The 16,803-nt window shown below is 46.6% G+C and overlaps 2 protein-coding genes across 5 annotated transcripts in view; both read right to left on the bottom strand.

The window, feature by feature from the left end:
* The window catches only part of hectd4 (HECT domain E3 ubiquitin protein ligase 4), a 55,330-nt gene extending 44,475 nt beyond the window's left edge, over nucleotides 1–10,855 (bottom strand). For all 4 annotated transcript variants that reach the window (XM_079740291.1, XM_079740294.1, XM_079740293.1 and 1 more), the window contains exons 1-11: nucleotides 10,184–10,855; nucleotides 5,724–6,262; nucleotides 4,288–4,377; nucleotides 4,044–4,171; nucleotides 2,824–2,932; nucleotides 2,212–2,350; nucleotides 1,687–1,857; nucleotides 1,188–1,380; nucleotides 705–866; nucleotides 294–407; nucleotides 54–194 (exon numbers count right to left, since the gene is read on the bottom strand). In XM_079740291.1, coding sequence (XP_079596417.1) covers nucleotides 54–194; nucleotides 294–407; nucleotides 705–866; nucleotides 1,188–1,380; nucleotides 1,687–1,857; nucleotides 2,212–2,350; nucleotides 2,824–2,932; nucleotides 4,044–4,171; nucleotides 4,288–4,377; nucleotides 5,724–6,262; nucleotides 10,184–10,333 — 1,936 coding nt within the window. In that variant the 5' untranslated portion in view covers nucleotides 10,334–10,855. The remainder of the gene's footprint in view (nucleotides 1–53; nucleotides 195–293; nucleotides 408–704; nucleotides 867–1,187; nucleotides 1,381–1,686; nucleotides 1,858–2,211; nucleotides 2,351–2,823; nucleotides 2,933–4,043; nucleotides 4,172–4,287; nucleotides 4,378–5,723; nucleotides 6,263–10,183) is intronic.
* On the bottom strand, nucleotides 10,707–15,470 carry LOC307085546 (phospholipase A2 isozymes PA3A/PA3B/PA5-like; the record flags this gene model as incomplete). The annotated part of the gene is made up of 5 exons (XM_079750374.1): nucleotides 15,376–15,470; nucleotides 14,895–15,027; nucleotides 13,842–13,976; nucleotides 13,061–13,260; nucleotides 10,707–10,723 (listed from the first exon to the last, which is right to left on the bottom strand). The coding sequence occupies exons 1-5, from the start codon at nucleotides 15,419–15,421 to the stop codon at nucleotides 10,707–10,709; spliced, it is 531 nt and encodes a 176-aa protein (XP_079606500.1). The 5' UTR covers nucleotides 15,422–15,470.
* Between the last annotated feature and the right edge of the window lie 1,333 nt (nucleotides 15,471–16,803).

Genomic DNA, 16,803 nt, shown 5'->3' with positions numbered 1-16,803 from the left:
ATTGCTTTTATGCATGAAGAGCATGTATTATAAAAGGGTTCCTGGGGGTCTACCTTTGGGTTCCTGGATGACGTGGCTGACTCCCAGCCTTTGGCACAGGTGATGGAAGGCCTGGTTCCCAGGGTTGAACCACTGGTCCATGTAGTCGCTAGAGCTGGTCCACACCAGGTTGTTCAGGGCGTCGTAGCAGGCCCCTAGACACACACAGGGAGCGGAGGGCGTCAGCTACATTTAGCTCCATCACAGCATGCGTGTGTTATCCCCGTGGGTGATGTGTTGGAGGTGCAGCGTACCCAGGCCGGCCACCTGCGCGCCCCGGCCCAGCGAGCTGCCGGGGGCGTCCATGAGGTCTGCTCGGCTGCTGAACTGCCCGTCTGTCAGGTTGAAGACCAGGCTGGAGGCTAGAACTGGGTGGGATGGATGAACACATACAGCTCGTCAGCCATCTCAGAGAATTCAAGAAGTAAATCAAATAATATTGATGCAGCATCAAAATGTGATTCCTTTTTTGTTTCAATTAAATACATGTACAGAAAACAGTGAATACATTGAAAGCAGGAAATAATCATTTGACTTTACCGCTTTCGGAATTTGTTTCTCAACATTGAAATGCTTGTTGAACTATGGTATTGGTTGCGGGACTCTCCCTTCCAGCCAGATGAGCCCTCAACAGTACCGTTCTGCCTCGTCTGTGCTGCTCTTACTTTTGAGCGACGAGAGGCCGCTGGTTCCTCCAAAGAGCGAGCGAGTGGCGGAGCTCCCCGAAACGCCGGGCGGTGCGGCCAGCATCACCAGATACGTCCCGCACACGTACATGGGCGTCCTCCTCAGCGTCTTCAAGGGAAGTCCGCAGCTGGTGTTGACCGCTGTGGGACGGTTTAAAAAAGAAACGGTAAATCATTCTAGAACTCCCAGAACGGGATTTCTCTTCCTGTAAGCCAAACACATCGCAACACGACCGTCTCCTCCGGTAGATGGTAAAACAGGTTGACTTGTTACCGGAAGGTTGCTAGTTTGAACCCCGGCTCCTACTAGCGGAGTGTCGAGGCGTCCCTGAGCAAGACACCAAACCCTAACTGCTCCCGACGAGCTGGCCGCCGCCTTGCGTGGTGGACTCCGCCGTCAGTGTTTGAATGTGTGTGTAAACCGTTTTTGAATGTAAATGTAAAACGTGGCGGCCTCTGTACCGGACTGCTCTTCTTTGACCGTGTTGGTGATGGTGGAACCGGTGAGGGCCGCCAGGGTGGCCGAGTGCGACGCGCGGAAACGGGACATGCGGCTCAGGAGCAACTCGTTCAGACACTTGGAAGACTCGCCCTCCTTGCGGGTGAGGATGACCCGTTCCTGCAGGATGTCCGCCACGCACAGCCCCGTGTCGGTCTAGGGGGGGGCGAGGGGAGAAGAAGAAGGTCAGGATGATGAGGCCGTGACGTCAACTCAGTGACGACTCTCTGTAGTCGCTTCTCACTTTGATCAGAACGGTTAGCTTCAATTGGACAGACGGATAGCTTACGACGCGGCCGCAGACACTGAAATAAGTGTAATAGCAAAATAAAAGTGTGCAATATCCACTTTCTAATGCTGTAAGCGTGATAGTTTAAGTTTACTTAACAAAACAGACAGAGTTCCTTTTGGATAAAAGGAAAACACAACAACAAGAGCTGAACCGTGCCGCTGAATACCCACCGCTAAACGAAAGACGTCCATGAACACAGAATGGCCCTTCTGGGTCTTCTCGTTGAGGCTGCCGGGGGACCAGATCCAGTACAGGTAGGTGCCATCGGAGCACAGGTGCAGGGTGGTCATGCTGCTGCCAACGGGGAAGTGGTGGGCTGGCATGGCAACGATCTGGCACGCCTGGAGACGGACGACAAATATGGGATCGTAAACACAGAGGAGCCAGCGTAATGTGTGGTGGCGATAAGTATGTTGGCGTGACTTACACTGGACCGGATTCTGTGCGATGGAAGGGAGGGTGTGTGTGTGTGTGTGTGTGTGTGTGTGTGTGTGTGTGTGTGTGTGTGTGTGTGTGTGTGTGTGTGTGTGTGTGTGTGTGTGTGTGTGTGTGTGCGTGTCTCTCTGCATGTGTGTTTCTGTTTGTGTGTGTGTGTGTGTGTGTGTGTGTGTGTGTGTGTGTGTGTGTGTGTGTGTGTGTGTGTGTGTGTGTGTGTGTGTGTGTGTGTGTGCGCGTGCGTGCTTGTGTGTGTGTACCTGGAGGGTGAATGGGTCGATGAGATGGCACAGCTGATGGGGCTTGGCGTCGAAGGAGGTGGGCCGGTGGAGGAGCCGGCCGCCACCGAACACCACCCAGCCCGGCTCCAGCTCCTCGTTACGACAGTACACAAAACCTCTGTTGGCAGACACACACACACACACACGCACGCACGCATGCACACACGCACAGCAAATGATGCACTTATGCAGGGTGGTTTGCTGGGTATTGATCTATGTATGCCCTTTAATGCTGCCATCTTTTAGCTGTAGGCAGGAGGACAGGAAGTTGAACAAACGCTCAGGCTTTGCATAGGAATATGTTTTTGAAATGTTCAACACTGTGATCTGAAAATGTGTCAGTACATAATAAACTTAGCATCAGGAAGTTCGTCCATGTCGATACACTCAGTTTGAGGAAGCTTTGCATCATAAATAAAACACACAGAGCAAATGTCTGTTTAGGTTGCCAATGCCAGTGTGATGGGTGAGGAATTAGTAGCATCCATGTACAGCACACTGTGTGTGTGTGTGTGTGTGTGTGTGTGTGTGTGTGTGTGTGTGTGTGCGCTTCTGCGCGTGCGAGAGACAGATAGTTGGGTCTCCCATTACCTCAGCGTTCCATGTAAGCCAGAGCCCAGCTTGCTGAGTCCTCTCCCGAAGGAGTTGGTGGTGTACAGATAGAGGCCGTCCGTGGCCAGGCAGCGGCCCAGATCCGTGTCTGCAGAGCCCACCCAGGAGGCAAAGGTTAGGACGGACCAGTGGGTGGCAGCGAAGCAGAGCGATACACTCGCAGGGAAAAGATAAATGCATTAGTTTGGATGGGGATGTTTGTTTGAGTTTGTTAAATACTATCGTTAATTAGGCTGCATTTGTTTCAATTGAGTTGTCCCGGCAGTGTTTTCAGTCCAACATTGATTTTCACTTTGCCACTTCCAGCTTTTACTTGACTTTGTTGGCCACCATTTGGATAATGTAAACATGAATGAAACTATAAAGCATTCAAGAAGTAAAATAGAGGACTTAGGCAGATAGTGAGTATTGAATGTAAAATAGCACTGTGATTGGCTCAGGATATAGCCTATGACGCCCAGTGAATCAGCAGCATTATGAGAGTTGGGTTAGGTAAGATATCACAATTTGTCCGAAATATGATAATTATGCTATGAGGCTAACAATATAGGAGTTCTTTTTACAGTAAACGCTTTTAAGCTAGATTTATTTTTGCGGTGATCCCACCGACATGAGTATACTAGCACATGGAGAGTAGAAATGTCCTGCGTAGGCCAGCCTTACATCAGCACTGCTCTCGAGATACATCTTTCGCACGCGGGCACCGATCTGCTTGCATAGGCAGCTGTACAAGGTCAGCCGATCGATTGTTAGAGAAACTGAGACACGACTCTGGTTCTCTGCTCCATCCCCTCAAACCCACGCAACAACAGCCACATGTCTGCCCCGGTTTCATACACCAGCCCAGCCATGGCTAAATGGCACATTTGACCCATAAAATGTACCAAATATAAATGCAAGAAAGTAGGCTTATGAATAGGACCCATTTAACGTTCTCCTCTCCAGATGAGACATACTTTTTACTATACATAGAAACTGAGTCTGTGCACTCCCAATTCCTCTCCACAGTCATACTCCAACATGTTCCCCGGTCTTGTGGTTGTCGTGTAACCTTTACCCGACCGGAGATGGTTGAGTGAAAGCTAGCAGAAGAGTCATCAACAGTAACAGAGAGCGAGAGACTGTGGCTGAAGCTTCCCCCCGGGGGGGACGCTAACAAGGCTACGGAGCACGGGGACACACCGGGGGGGGGGACATACCTTTGCTCTCGGCGGCACCGGCGCTGCTGTCGGGCGTGGGCAACATGTCCTCGAATCCCCACGACACGCTGTGCTTTCCCCCCAGCAGACAGGACGGGGAGCCCGGCCCGCCCTCCAGAACCAGCAGTCTGAAGTAGGGCGAGAGTTAGGAGTTGTCCCACATTCAGGAGAAAGAACCAGCACACGGGGGTGCAGCGTTGGTGCGGGGTGAATGCGTTCGGTGAAGTCAACGTTAACCGCTCACCTGTAGAGAACGTCTGCGACCGGGAGCTGGCCCAGGTCGGTCTGCTTCTGGAGCAGGTGGACCGTGTGGATGAAGGTTTTCAGGGATCCCCTGGAGGAGTTACACACACACACACACAGAGGAAATAGGGCAGTAAGTCCAGGGCTGTTCAAAGCGCACAGCTCAGGGTTTTCGCAGGGGGACGACAGGGAAATACTACCATAATAATATGGAATGTACAACATGGAATGTGGTAGCGTTTCCACTGCCTATTGAAGTGAAGTGAGAGGCCTTTTCTACCGGGATGGGGACCATAGATGAACTTTGCCAGGATTTGAGGGAAGACACTGGGTTGATTGAGAACAACAGAGATATTTATAAAAAGATTCGCTGCATCTTCTAGGATATCTATCCTGGATAGAATGTTCTGTTTTCTAGGATATCTATCCTAGACATCCTTGAAAATGTAACATTCTGTTATCCGTGAAATATATATATATATATATATATATACCCACTATGTTGTAATGTGTATTATCACAGCCATTTTAGTTAACAGACAGTTCCAGCCCAGGTATGTGTACTGCAGGCGGGCAAGGCCAGCATGCATACCGTGTGGGGAAACAACCTAATCAAAGGAGTCGATTGACCACTTTGGAACAGTATGCTATGTATAGCCATGTATGTTTCGCTTCTTCAGCCATGTGAGTCATTATCCACATGCTGGAGAGACTGAGGGTGAGTCAGCCTCGAGTCGCCTGGGTCTTCTCCACCTCCACACTAACGGAAAGCCTAATTAAAAAAACAACAATCGAAAGCAAACGGTGCATCATTGAGAGCTGGGGGGAGGGGTATACAGTAGATAGCTCTTTAATTAGCCCCAACTGTTGTTGAATGGGGCCGTGGGGCTAGATGCTTCCCCCCCGACAATGGCAGCCCTAGCCTGTACAGAAGCTGGACAAAGAGTGGCGAGTTCTGGTTTTGACGAGTGAAGCTCGGTTGTCAACAGCAGAAGCCGGTGTGAAAACACGAGCGTGTGACACGTCAGGGATGGACTTTGAGTGGCTTGGCGTGAGGGTGTCGAGCAAACAAGCCAAGACCCCTCACACTATAGCTGCACTTAAATCCACGTTTGAGACTTTTAAAAGAAAAACAATGGGGAGGGGTGGGTATTTTAGGATCCTACTGATAGTGTTGGTAGAAGTTAATCGTCACTGATAAACGCATCACAAAAGTGATATACAAGCAAACATTTAACATTTAAAGTATGACAGCTGACTCGATTACGGTGCATGTCGGACATGTCGTCTCTTTCAACGCAACCACACTTCGACTGCCAATAACCGTTTCTCGTAAAACCCTAACTCCCATGATGCATCTGGTCGGTTGATGCGCCAATCAGGGGCTCACGGCGTGTGGGACCCTGGCAGCACCCATCCTTGGTGTCGCGGCCCTACCTGGCACAGGCCAGCGCCACGAGGGCGGCGGCGGCGTTCTCCCTCTGCCTGTGTGCGTGGAGGGCCGGGGTGTGGTAGGCCTCCTGGTGGCCCCCGTCCTCCAGCCAGGAGCAGAGCAGCCCCTCCAGGCCGTTGAGGCAGTCCGACGGCTCCTTGCTGAGGCTGAGCGGCTGGCAGTCCCGCAGGCATCCCAGCAGCACCTCGGCCGTGACGCCGCACAGGGCCGGGTCGCTGCGGCTCTGCGACTGTAGCAGGGGGAAGACCAGCAGCAGGCCCACGCGGGAGGTGAAGGGGGCCTGCTCCGGCTGCTGCAGCAGGCCCTGCCTCTTAAGCAGCGCTAGGGCCTCCTCGTCGGCCCCGCCGGCGCCCTCGCGCTCCTGCTGCTCCTCCAGCGCCAGTTGGCGCTGCGCCCCCCAGAGGCCGCGCAGGGCGTTGAGCCGGTACTCTAGCAGACGGGCGTACGCATTGCTCTGGTTGCCGCAGACGGCGCGCAGACGCTCGGCCAACTCGGCAGGGTTCTTGGTCTCAAAGGTGAGGATCTGGCGGAGAAAGAGCGGGGAAGTGAGTTTAATAATTCTTATGCAGTCGGTAACCCTCAGACTAAGTTAAATGTGGTATGTTGTGTGGAATCTAAACTCATGTGTTCAATTACATAACTACCATTTTGCTCTAGTGTGGTTACATTTACATTTAGGGCATTTAGCAGACGCTTTTATCCAAAGCGACTTACAATAAGTGCATTTGTTACAATAAGTACATTTGTCATAAGAAGTGAAACAATATATCGCTGTCGGTACAGTGTGGTTACACACATGTTTGAATCCACTATGTTCTAGTGCAGTCAGATAATGTGTCTGTCAACACAATTCAGTACAGAGGAGAAGCACAGCAACTGGGGTCTCTGGTTCAATGACATAAAGCAGCTAGCTTTGCTTGGGTTCAAAGTTCAAACTATGAACATCTGCCTGAGAGTAGTTTCACAATAGCAACCGGGCAAATCAGTATTCAACCGGGTAGTGTACAGTAAATGCTGCCATGAATCAGAAAATGTAATCTTATCCCATTGAACTGGCCACTGGAACCGAACTATGGCCACCAGGGCCAAGGGATTATATGTATTTTTTTTAACCCCATTTAGCATGGTTATATATCCCTAGTCTTCAGGGATATGTAAGTCAGGCATGGCTAAAAATAGAAACCTCAATTTGAATTTCATTGATTTCTTTGAAAATACTCGTGGTCTGGTGGGCCAATGTAGGAATCGAATAACCGACGCCTTGCGTTCACAGATCCGGTTGAAGAAGATCTGGTTGGTCCAGGACAGCAAGACACATCAAGACCAGCCTATCACAAGGGAGAATGATGTGCTTCCCATGCACTTAGGCAGCATTTTAGATATCGATTGCACTGTTGCCCAAGAATCCCAGACCAGAAGAAAATAGCCATTATACAATTGAGCAGGCACAATCTATATTGATTGTAGTTCAGAAATGCAACTAATATTACAGTAAGAGTCATTAATTGGATGCTGGGGCCTTTTCCACCGTGGTCTACAAAAAGCTAACGGTGAGAGGATATAAATAGCCCGAGTATCAACTGTACCCTGCTGCTAGTGACTGGGAGACACAACTCACTTCAAACAAAGCCAAGGTGTAAGCCTTCATCAGCAACCCTATTGTAAAAGCCTCGTACAACCTTAGGGAGCTGAAAACAAATGAATGATTCCTGCCTCGTGAAGAAATCATAGAAGCCATTCAAGATCTGTTTGACATGAGACCTAAATACGGTCTATTTATGACATGAGATTGGGGACGGCAGTAATCGGCAGCTGAAATTGACCCAAGGAATATACAGATTATGCTGTTTCAGTTTCATTATGTTGCTGCATCTACTAGTCACCTTAATCATTGGACAAAAAAAAGTAAATTATTTGGAATTCGCACAACTACACCAGGCTACAGTACATAACGATGTTCAGCTGATAGATATTGTGGACTGAACTCTATATTTAGATAACCGGCAGTACACAGCACAATACTTAACATAGTAAGCGGACATGGATTTTTGTGGAGTGGGTTGAAGAAATGGAGCTATATAAGACCATCTCACTGGGGACCCTTCCCCCTCCAGACTTGGCTCCATGGACAACAGAGCCTGGTGGTGTAGCTGGCCAGCGGATGTGAGATGGCCCAATGCTACGGTAGGATCTCCCTCAGGGCCCGGGCGAAAGCTCAACCGCTTCGAGTCTCACAACTTTGTGGCCAAGTCTGCTTTCAGAGTTGCAGGAGTATCATATATCGCCCGTCTTACACGTCCCTTCCAGGAATCTCTTATATACTGGGTTTTATCTTGCTTTTCAGATTGTATTATGACTTTGACTGGATCGTTGTGTGACATGCCTTTATAAGACTCTTACAAATACAATTACTCAGTGGCCTGAAGGATAACAGCTGTAGGGTAAATTGAGTCAGCCCCTGGTCCTTAGGAGTTAAGAGAAGAGAGGTTCTATTGCAGAAACGCAACCAATTGAATTTGACCAGTCATGCGCACTTCACATTTTACAAACGAATCCAAGCACGGTTTAAGTTGATTAGGGCAATACCCTTGGTCCAGTTTGGATACGCTCGCTGTCTACTTGAAACATTCCACATCAAGGCTTTGAGGAGGATGTGCTAATGCTCTGGCCTCGCTGTAATGCGGCTGGAAATGTCTGGTAAATAATAATATATTGCGTCATACATGGCCAACGCTGTGACACGGTGCAAATTAAGCAGTTTTACTGCTGCTTTTAATAGATCATTCACAGCAAAGCAATATTCAAGACAATAAAATATTGTTAAATCTGATAGATCATTTTATTTATGTTCCAAACAGGGAATATCAGATGTAAGAAATGCTTATTTTGGTCGACATTCATATTTTTTAGCCCAAAATAAGGAGCTTATGGAGTAAACATGGAAAGCCATTCATTCGTATCTCTTAATCAATACAATTAGTTACTAGTAGCCTATAAGTAAACATACATTATCGTGCTGCAGCCATCTGTTTATCATTGACTGACATGTTTACACTATTGTTTGGCTCATACTTTTAAAAGTAAAAACCTAGTGAACTAGTAAACATGTATTCCTGTGGAGCAGTAGTCCCTATTAGGCATTTGTTTACCCTGTTGTTTGTGAGCCAACAACACTGCATAGCATGACCACATACGCTGTCACTGTGTGAGCATTAAACAGTAGCTCACCTCCTATTCACTGGGAGAAAACAGCTTCTCTGTGCAAACAGATAATAACGACGAGAGCACAACACGTCTTTTTCGCTCGCCAAAACAACCATTACCGCCCCCCACCACCGCCATGGTGGGTGTCTTTCCCTTCTTAATGCATGGAGAATCTAGTACTAGCAAATCAGATATGAGTTGTGGCCAATGTGGTCACCCAAAGGAAGCACTATAAGGCCCCTGCAATAACTTCAGTACTATACAAGCATAGTGTCATTGCGTAAGCCAGGGAAGACGGACAAATGCGGAGGGCAGAGCAATTCTTTGGATGGAAGCAACAGACTAGCCTTGTCCGAAATCATTTAATTAACATTTTAGGAGACAGAGCAAACCAGAGTCTCACTGCTGCCTCTGATGACCCTTTCAAAGCTGCAGAAGACTCTTGGACCTTCTCAGAACTTATTTCACTCATGGCTCGGATGTTTACCACACCACAAGATCAGGCCGGCTCAACACAGGATCAAGAGCCTTGTTCTCATCACTACTTGTGGGGAACGACCTCCTACCACAGTGGTAGCCGGGATTTGGCATCTAAACCCAGGTCTAGTTTAGATAGGTGGTCACTGCCAGCAGGGATTTCTGTTTGTGGTTCATGAGAATGTACTAATGCTTTCACAACAAGGCGACTCGGTGACCACTGGGTTGCGTTAGCTTCTAGTGTGAAGCTTAAGGGGCCAGAACTAATTTCATGGTGATATTAGGTGGGGTCAAGAACTTGGTAGCTCCGTTACTGAAGCAGTTCCCGGTTGTCAACAGACCAAGCGTAATGAACACTTGCTCAACCTTTTTTTCTTTGACATACATCCTAGTCCTGCGCATGTCAACCAGGCACTCAAGATGGACGTCTACCCTCACTGACACTCTGTACATCCTAGAAACGCTACTGAAGGGGTTCATATATTCAGACAAGCTTTTTTACTGCTCTAGTGGGCAGACCAAGGTTCCTGGCTTCATCGGGACGTTCTCAATGGGCTGTGGAGGGTCTGCACAAGCAATAGGCTACGTCTGCAAGAGGCGACGTCCCTTCTGTTTACTGCACCGAGGTCCTCAGGGTGATGCTGCCCAGCACTGGTTACCGTTGCCACAGTGATCCGACGCACCACAGCACGCCCGACTCATCACCACAGAGCGGGCAGCGGTCATGTTGTGGTGTCGCCGTGTAGTGTCGGGGTTCACTCACCTCCTGCTCGGTGTCCCCCTGCTCGGACACTCCTATCTCACTGGGTAGCTCAGCCAGATCCGTGACCCGAATGAGTCCGTCGTGGAGGAAAATCGTCTCCTCCTTCACAGAGAGCCATTGGGACGAATCGACCGCACCACCGGAGCCCATCGCTCTCTCCTCCCTCGACAAATGTACCAAAAGGGTCGAACATTAATGATTCAGTACACTGGAAATGAGCAGAAACGCCCCGGCTAGCGCGCACTGCTAGCTGTAAATCCACATACTCGAGTCTCAGGTTTGCTTGAAGGACCACCTTTGTGAGATGTATTGCGCTGCTAAAAGAGACACCTCGTGTGGTCGTCAGACCGAGAACAACAGCGGACAGACAGCTCTCCTCATGGAGCCAGGGTTGTCATCAGGTGCTGACAGCAGCGAGCAGGAGGCAGACCCTGGTTAGCCTGGTTAGCTTGGGACGAGCTAACGCGTCCGCTAACGTTACGGAGTGGGCGTGACACTCGTCATAAACCCGTTATTAAAACGTCTACGCGAGCGTGACGACTGGACGCGAGGATCACCGCCGGTACCACGAGCCTTCCCGGTGTGATAACGGGCACGGTGGTTCCGTAAACTGTCCAACCTCTGTATCACTCGTTGGACAAGATGATGAGTGCCTCCCAGCTGTCAGTGCGACGCCATGTTTCCAAGGCCGTCTAATTGTTCCCGGCATACACCGCGCGGAGGAATAAGCTGTCAGATGTGTATTATTATGCATCAGTCATTAATTTGAGTTAATTGGATTATTCTATGAAATACAATTCTGTTTTCTTTTCCATACCTCGGAGTGTCTGTTCCGTAAAGAAAACACTTTTCCGAGTTGATCACCGTTAGAATCTGTTTCTGGATCATACAAGGATAGCTGTGTTGATTGTAAAGAGATACTAGGGCGCCATCCTGTGAACATGGGGAGTAATTTCCCTTAACTTCAGAATATAAACATAATATATACATAAAATGGATGATTCTCAAGTTGTACATGTGTAAAAAATATATATATTATGTTGGAATTAATTTCCAAATAAAATATAACATATATATATAAAAGATATGATAAAAATAAAAACACTGAGAATGTTTCATGAAATTGACATACAAAACAAGTGAATGTCGATTGTACAGTTGATTCTATAATATTTAAGGTATTGAAATGTGCAGTCATCTGCTAATCCCAGGTGCAACAGTTCTCAGGCACCGCTTGAAAAAGCGAACAGGAATCACTGTCTTTGTATCTTGGATAATCTTTTTCTGTGCAGCTGTGTCCTTTTCCAATTTCTCCTCAAGCCCTTGAAATGCAGCAGGGGCTTGAGAGAAGTATCCATCACATCTTGACGAGAATAAAAGGTAAAGCACATATTAGGTTTTAGACAAATTAAAAATGTACATAAAAATCCATTTGAATCAAAAAAGAACCATACAATAATATTGATTAGACCTTTTTTTGTTGAGACATTGTTTCTGTATTGGCAGGTCAAAGCATCGCGTGGAGACGAATTTCACCAGGAGTGAGAGAATTCTCTGGGTTGCCTTTATGTGTTCCATCTTAAAAGTCAACCTGGAAAATATGAAACGTTATGCAAGGAGGTGTAAGAGGTAAAAAGGAGAGACCATTTCTAACCGAAAAAAGTGTCTAAGTATGTCTTGTGATATTTCTATTTCACATTATGCAAGTATTTTTCAATGCCTCACCGAATAATGCAATCACAGTGGTAGACAATCTTTGACTCCGTATTCTTCAGACCATACTTCTCCTCCAAGGCAGGGATTCTGTATTTACATTCATCCAAAACTTTAAGAACAGTGCAATGGGCCATTTTGCCTGTAGAATACAAAAATCATGGTCAATTGTTTTGCAAATGACCAAACCAACAGGTCAAACTTCTCCCTATCCCTACTCCCTTGAATACAACATTTAATTAATTCCTGTAGCTTTTACTGGGATCAATGGCAGTTGATGCAAGAAGTAGGTGGGGTTGAACTTTGTTATAATTTGCATATTAGCATTATAGTGCCTTGCAATCAGTTATATTATATTGCAGGCTTGGCACATCGTTCACATGACAGAGCAGGCCTACATAAGAAGGGTTTCTCCAGCACCTGTTAATGACTCTGTGTCTGCAAGTGCTTTATTGGCATTCCTTGGAGGGTTGCCATTATCCCAGAACGAGTCTTTATTTCCACTCAGGATTCCAGATGGTTTTATTCCCGTAGAAGAGAGACCTGGTGGGATCTCTTGCGTTGTGGTTGACGCTGCCGCAGCCGTTCTATGGGGCCTCTGTTTCTCCCCGGTTTTCAGTTGCCTTGGTGATCCAGTTTCAACTGTCAAGGGTATCGTTGTAGCTGTTTTGTGAGGCAGTGCCGTTTTTTCCAAACAAGGTTTACGCCACGGATGATTGCTTCTGCCTTTGATGACAGACGGCCCAGTCGAACAGCGCCGCAGTTTCATTTGCACGTTCTTCTGACGTTTGGGGCTGATGGCGGTCCCTGTGGCAACCCTAACCTCTGGATTAGAAACGGTTGTCCGTGGTACAGGTGTGGAGTTGGTTGTCGCCCTGGGGATCGCCTTTGATGTAGCCAAGCTTGCGTATGCCTCCCCCAACCCAGCAGCAATATTTTTACTGCCTGAGACGACAACCCCAGAAGCAACCCTGGTGGTTCCCGACTGCGCTCCGACCCGCGGCCTCATCGGTAATGAGGTTGCAGGAGTGGTGTGTAGCCCAGATGGGGTCTGCTGCTTTGGGACGGGTACTGTCACATGTTGTTTCCTGCTTTTGCGGCAGGCTTTCCCCTCCCTCCTCCTGGGTTGGAAAGTATCCCCTCTTGGTGGCTCTCTAGGCCTACACCGAGCAGCTGTCGGAGCAGACGTGTCTGTGGGTTTGACCTTGGGTCTCCTCTTTGGGTTCGTCGGTGCACAGCCCTCTATGCAAGTGGTGGGGTCACCTTTGCTGGGGACAGCAGCAGGTTTGCTTGTGACGACTGATGCGTTGTAACTCAAAGACTTTTGGAAGACAGCATAGGGGGCCTCTTTGGAAACCTTGCACCTATTAAGATTAAATATGGATGTTTGGTTATTGTTTGTTTTGTTCTGAACTGTTTTTATAGCTTGCCTATTGCATGTTTAAGGACAGGATTCAAGATTGGATTACATTTCTGATAAAAAAAAATTCTAAAAACATAGACTTGTAAGAGTATGATCAAGGGTTTTGTATGTGCAATACAAATCTTCTTTCTTCCATAAAACAAAGTTTGGAAATTTTAAGGACTCAAAGGAATGTACGCCATGTGTAGGCTGGCACTTCCAGGCATGTTAATACAAGACCATTTTTAACACTTCACACACAAATTACTGTCTCTGTCGTTGCACTGTTTCAAACAAAAATCACAATCAGCGTTTTGACTTGAACTGCAATGCAATCCCAGTGCACCATATGAATTCCATTACATACATTTGATAGAATTGCATTTTATGATTGTAAAGAAAGTGTCATCAAATGTTGCACTGGTATATAACAGAACAAAACAATCATGCAAAAAGGCAACACAAAAAAAGAACTAATAAGAACTAAAAGCGACATACAAATAAATTAAATATTGTCAATGTGTGGACAGATATGGTCCTTACCTTCCCCACCAGGACTTTGCCGTGCAGTGTTTCTGTCGGACGAGGTTGAAGCAGGGCACCCTCAAGATGTTGAAGAAGCTATAGCCCACCATGTCGGATATGGTGTCGTTCACACCGAGGAGACACTGTCTGAACCTTGAGGTGGGCAAAGAAGGACTGAAGTTACACAAGAGGGCGTGCAAATAACATTACAGGAAATTGTTATTAACCATTTGGCATGCGTCATTGCGCAGATGGCTTTATCCAATGCAACCTATTGTGAAATCAGATGCAGGTCATTAAGGAGTACATGGGGGGTTCGGCCTACTTATGCCTACCAAGATGGCAGAGGACATGGAGATTAAACCGTTTAGCTCGGAGTGGAAAACTCCAGTTAATACTCTATCATGTTCTGAACAGAAATACCATTCAGACAAAAGATATCGGGATGTTTTATTTAATACATCCTTCTTGTGTCAAGACAGTTAAGTATCACTATTGTGATTCATAGAGCATGTGTCTTTTAGTTACCCAAAAATGCACTTTCAATAATCTGTGCCAAGAAAGAGGATCTGTGCAGCCTTTGAAAATATATAGGCTTAAGTGGCTCTTCAAATACACTTGATATTTTCCAACCTATAGCAAACTGCAAAATGACTCTCTTGACATCATGTTCTCTCTTGACATCAAAAGAAAGCTAGACTGCCCTTCAGCTTTGAAAGGACTTGGATGAGTTTCAATTTTAATGCCGGATTAAAGATATATCATTTGTGTAGATTCAGAATGAGGATTAGACGGTTTAATGAATTAACATTAATCATCCACTGTAATATATAGGCCTATATTCTATTTTATTAACTGCCCGTTTGTTTTTCTATTGCTGCATGGGTGTTTTGGGAACTGGGATAAATCATCGAGTCTGATAGAAATATAGTGATATACTTATGGGTGGTGAAACAGCACTTTATCCAAATTAGCGAAGCTATAGAAGGGGAGCTGAATGGTTGCTACCAGAGGATTCTCTAGGGCGCGTCCTAGCGAATAGACGCTCATAAAAGCTCACCACAGACATACCTTTGGTCGCAGTCACAGTGTGAAACGGTAAAAAGGTTGGTGTTGAACATCCCATAGTTCACAGTAAAGGAGGGGATGATATGCACACAGTGGTCGTGCTCACGGCAGCATTTGTCCGCACTCTCAAACATTCCTGGAGCGGGAAAGATGAATAACCTCAATGAATGAGTTACTATGGATTCTAAATGTCTGTATAGCCCTATAAATATATGATAATACGACATATAGGCATATATTCACCATAGTAATAGTAATAATAGGTCAAAGTATACTATTTTGAAACAAACTCTATATTTGTTTATCTTATTTTGAGTGAAAATCGATTGTGACATCAACCATCGCAATTTTCCAACAGGCACTGTTGTCACTATCATTACTTCTATAACATCACTATTATGTACTTCTTTACTCTCTGTTGTTGACTTGATAAATGTACTTACTGATTAATTAATTAATTAATTAATTAATTAATTGTACTTACCTAACTGGCTGTACTCCATGGCGCTGCTTCCAACACCACACCACATAGTCCCTGGGAATAACCACGAGCGTTTTCTCCTCGACCTCACCTCGGATGTTCTGGAGGCTGGATCCCATCCATCACCACGTTCTGCTTCCAGACCGACAGACACAGGCTCTCTGGCAACATCCGGCGTGCAGGGATTCGGAGACAGCAGCAGCGCGCTGATGTTGAGACGACGGACTGCTGCGTCTGTGTGCGCGTCTGGTTTGTCGTTGCAGAGAGACAGGTATTCTTCAGTGATGGATGGGTTGGAGTTCACAGAGCATCTGACCAGTTGGTTATCCTCGGTCCACACGGAGAGATATAACACGAGGTGGCCCAGTGGCGCCCGTTGGAGAAAAGTGAGGCGCGCGTCGTGCCCCTTCCCTGCAGCGGAACTTAGGGTTGGACAAAAGTGTCCAGAAGTCGTCCCGTCCGCCGCAGTAGCCTGAGCAAGTAACGATAAGACGAGGACGACTGAGAATAGGATGTCGTGTATCATTTCAATGTAGGTCTGTAAGTGTGCCAGTAAAACTTAAACTTGAAAGTTAAAATCAAATGGTCGATTGACGACTATGCCCAGGAAGCAACGATTCAAATGGAGTGGTTATAACTCGACGCTTCGAGTCTTGCAGGGCAGGCCACCCACCTGTGATGTGCAGTGGGGGTGAGCTGCTGGGATCAGTCCTCTTGAATTGATGGAGGAGGAAGCGAGCGTCGGTGACGTGATACTGTGTTTATCAAAGCGTGGTCGCGGGGGTTCGCACCTGCCACGCACGCGGATGCGCACTGCCTACATTATAGTAATTATAGTACTTTTATTGCGCACGCATTATCTCCTCAATGCACCGTTCGTTGAAACGTTGTTGTTATTTTAAGTGCACTGTTGGAATAAGTGTAGGCCTATTTGATTCGGCATGACAGTAGCTAATTAAATCATAATAACAACGTTTAGGGGACCTAGAAACACTTTAAGCCTACACATACACTTTTTTAAGTAATAGGCCCAATGTCTAAAGAACAATGGTTATGTGTGATGCATCTTTAAAACGACTGAAGGATAATCATCAGTCATTGTCTTCATATATTTAATTTTATTTTCATTGTGTTATATCATAGATTAAACTCTACCGTGCCTATTCTATAGTACCAGTTTTTCATATGTATAAACCACAAATATAAGCATATGTCACAGAAAAGAATAGTAGCATTTTCCCCCCACAACTTTTATTAATCCGTGTAAACTCTGCAAAATCTTTACATGCAAAGTCGTTTTTTTGGAAACATACATATTATCAGTGCATGCACTACCTATGTACAAAGAATAACGACACACACACGAGTCAGATCAGCTTACATTCCCATGGGTTTGGCAGAATCAATCGACACAAAATAGAAGACAGGACA

This window comes from Pollachius pollachius (assembly GCF_949987615.1).
Source record: "Pollachius pollachius genome assembly, chromosome: 1".
Classification (NCBI taxonomy): Eukaryota; Metazoa; Chordata; class Actinopteri; order Gadiformes; family Gadidae; genus Pollachius; species Pollachius pollachius.
Note: the sequence above shows the minus strand (reverse complement) of the source record. Positions and strands in the feature narration are given on the sequence as shown.